The 3,192-nt window shown below is 35.8% G+C and overlaps 1 protein-coding gene across 1 annotated transcript in view; it reads left to right on the top strand.

Annotated features, from left to right (window-relative positions):
* Nucleotides 1-3,192, top strand: part of LOC107752257 (disks large homolog 4-like) — a gene marked incomplete at its 5' end in the record, with an annotated part of 16,804 nt that overhangs the window by 6,817 nt on the left and 6,795 nt on the right. The window contains 3 exons of the mRNA XM_016568187.1: nt 1,298-1,340; nt 2,856-2,886; nt 3,005-3,052. Of these exons, the coding sequence (XP_016423673.1) occupies nt 1,298-1,340; nt 2,856-2,886; nt 3,005-3,052 (122 nt within the window). The remainder of the gene's footprint in view (nt 1-1,297; nt 1,341-2,855; nt 2,887-3,004; nt 3,053-3,192) is intronic.

Here is a 3,192-nt window from a genome sequence, read left to right as displayed (position 1 = left end):
GTGTGTGTGTGTGTGTGTGTGTGAGTGAGAGTGTGTGTGTGTGTGTGTGTCGCTGCTTTCTCTTGTGTTATCTGCTCTGTTGTCCTTGAACAAAATAATATTCAAACGGCTTAAAGAGGCGTTTTAGCTTTTAACTCGCTTTCGTTCTAACACAAGGACGTGTTCTAGAGACGTTCATCCGCACAAACATTTCTCTGCAGTGATGTGAAAAGAAACTTCTGGGATAAATACTTAATTTAAGCTCTATTGACAGCATATGAAATGTTACAATATAATTTTGACTCCCTCAGATTATAAAAATGAAAATTACACTACTATTCAAAAGTTTGGGGTCGTTCGATTTTTTTTACAATGTTTTTGAAACAAGTCTCTTATGTTCATCAAGGCTGAATTTATTTGATCACAAATACAGTAAAAACAGTAATATTGGGAAATATTATTACAATTTAAAATAAATGTTTTGTATTTTATTATATTTGAAAGTTTTTTCTTATTCATATAATTTAGGGTACATTTCACATCAGGAAAATTTTTTAAAAACAATATGATTTCTCAATAAAACAACTATTGGTTTATGTTTATATATTTTACCATTGTATCTTATCTGCTCGTTGCCAAGCTTATTCATTAAAAACCGTTTTGATATTACAAAGAAAATTATGTTACATGATCCTGGTCACATAGTTTTATATATTAATATATATACATATATGTGTGTGTGTGTGTGTGTGTGTATGTATAATATGCTGATTTGATGCTCAAGAAACATTTCATAATGTTATCAATTCTGAAAACAGTTCCACATATTTTAGTTTTATTACATCAGTCTCATGTAAGTTTTTTTGGCTGTAATGTCATAAGAATGTGGGACGAATTCACTAAACATTTGTGCCATTTTTGCATGTGCTATTTCAGCTCAAATGTACAGGTGCTTTCTGCACTAGGAGTGTGTAATATGTATCATGATAATATCATAATTGCTGTTTTAACAATGCATGAATGAACTGACATTATCCAGTATGTCACTCACTTTACAAAAACACACCATGAGTGTGCACACATTTACTGCATGATGTAGCCTATTAGAAAGCAATTAGTATGCCCTCCAAATTTAAGATTTAGGGGGGAAAAAAGAGTTTGTCTTATATTATAGTTAAGCAATATCACACCATCTTATCAGCTGTACAGTCTTTCTGTACAACAACAGCACAGTTCATTCTTAGTAAACTCAGTGTTCCTTCTGCTGCTGTTTTGTTATAAATCTCGTGTCATTCATTCAGATGCATCTCTCTTCCAGGGTTGAGAGAAAAGAGTGGACGCGGTTGAAGTCGAAAGAAAGGGTAAGATCCCTGCTAAAACACAAACGGCTTTAAATTACTTCAATTACTCCAAAAAACATTCGGCGGCTCTCATATGAGATTGGTTTTCCTCCTCTCTAATCAGCTGTGATGTGTTTAGAGCAGCAGTGATGTGTGTTTGCAGCCCGGGGAGTCTCTCAAGCAGTTGTTTTATGAAAACTCTCGGGCATTGTGAGCTTGTTCTGCCTGTAGGGCTCATGCTGTAGACACAGATCACTGCGCTCACAAACACACACCATTGCATCCAGCACACGTGCTCAGTGCTTTCTGTGGGTTTTCCTGGGAAATTAATATTTAGGCTTCGTATCTGTTACCTGCGTTTTTTAGCATTGTGGGATTCATACATAAAGTCCCTAAATTGATATTTGCAGAAAAAAATACTTAAATGCACAGGGAAAACGTCCACATGCTCACCTTGTCACTTTAGGATGACCTTGTGAAAAAGAAGTGTGCCTAATTGCATTGAGTATGCACTTTTGGTGCGACTCTTAAAAGTACTTTAAATAATAAAAGTATAAATACTATTTGTGACCCTGGACCACAAAACCAGTCATAAGGGTCAATTTTATGGAACATGATCTTTACTTAATATCCTAATGATTTTTGGCATAAAATAAAAATCTATAATTTTGACCCATACAATGTATTTTTGGCTATTGCTACAAATATACCCCAGCGACTTAAGACTGCTTTTGTGCTCCAGGGTCACATATTTTAATGAACTGTACTTGCAGATAATATAATATGTAAGCAATAAGGTACTCGAGGCGTGCTGTATTGTGAATAGGAATATTGTGTTAGGCACGAGTCACTGCAACTTATTCACAATACAGCACGCCTCGAGTACCAAACCAAAAATCTATGTATTAACATGTTACTTTTTCCTAGTAAATTCATTAGATGCTGCCCTTCCGCTAAAACATAGTCCCTGACGGGGACACTAAATGGCAAGATGATGTTCCTGTCTATTGAAATAATAGGAAATCGTACGATTTTAATGAGAAAACATCAGCTTTTTCATATCTGAAGTCTCCCTGTTGGTTATATGTTTAATGTCGGGAACTTCCCCTGCGACTGCGTATTAAAAAGTTACATTTATATACGTTACAGTAGCGCACATCAGATGAACATGATAGACATCGCGCAGGCGAGATTGTACATTAATGAGGAAAAAAAATTAACTTAAATGATTTTAGCAAATGGCTGCAATATAACAGAGTGAAAAATTTAAGGGGGTCTGAATACTTTCCGTACCCACTGTATGTATTACAAATGACATAAATAAATAAAGTTTAATGCTTTGTATGGGCATATAGCTTAATTCACCTTGCACAGTTATTCACGGTTTTATGTAATTGTTGTTATATTGTTTTTATTTGTACAATAGGCTAACTGCAAATGTTTCAACAATGTTAACCCCTAATTACATCTAAACTGATGTAGGAAACAATCTATTACAATTTAATAAGCGCTGTCCCCTACATTTCCTTCTGACAGGACCGAAGTCGAGACAGTACAGGCTCACAGGGTGAGTTACAACCCGTATGGCAGCACAGCACGGCCCTGAATACTGACACAGAATGGAATGATTTGTTGTTGCTTGTATTACAAACAGAAACTGATGCATGTGTATTTGTTTCTTTCAGGAAGGGAAGAGCCAGTACGGAGTTACGAGACAGTTGCACAAGTGGAAGGTCGGATAACTCGACCATATGTTGTGTCATTTATGCGCTGGCTCTGATCCAAACCCTAGTGAGATGCCTTGCATTCTACGGTCTATGTGTGCAGCGTCCTAAATGAAATAAAAACCTCATACTGTGTGTCTACATACAGT

Source organism: Sinocyclocheilus rhinocerous, unplaced genomic scaffold (genome assembly GCF_001515625.1).
Source record: "Sinocyclocheilus rhinocerous isolate Xijiao unplaced genomic scaffold, SAMN03320098_v1.1 scaffold1915, whole genome shotgun sequence".
In the NCBI taxonomy this organism is placed as follows: domain Eukaryota; kingdom Metazoa; phylum Chordata; class Actinopteri; order Cypriniformes; family Cyprinidae; genus Sinocyclocheilus; species Sinocyclocheilus rhinocerous.
Note: the sequence above shows the minus strand (reverse complement) of the source record. Positions and strands in the feature narration are given on the sequence as shown.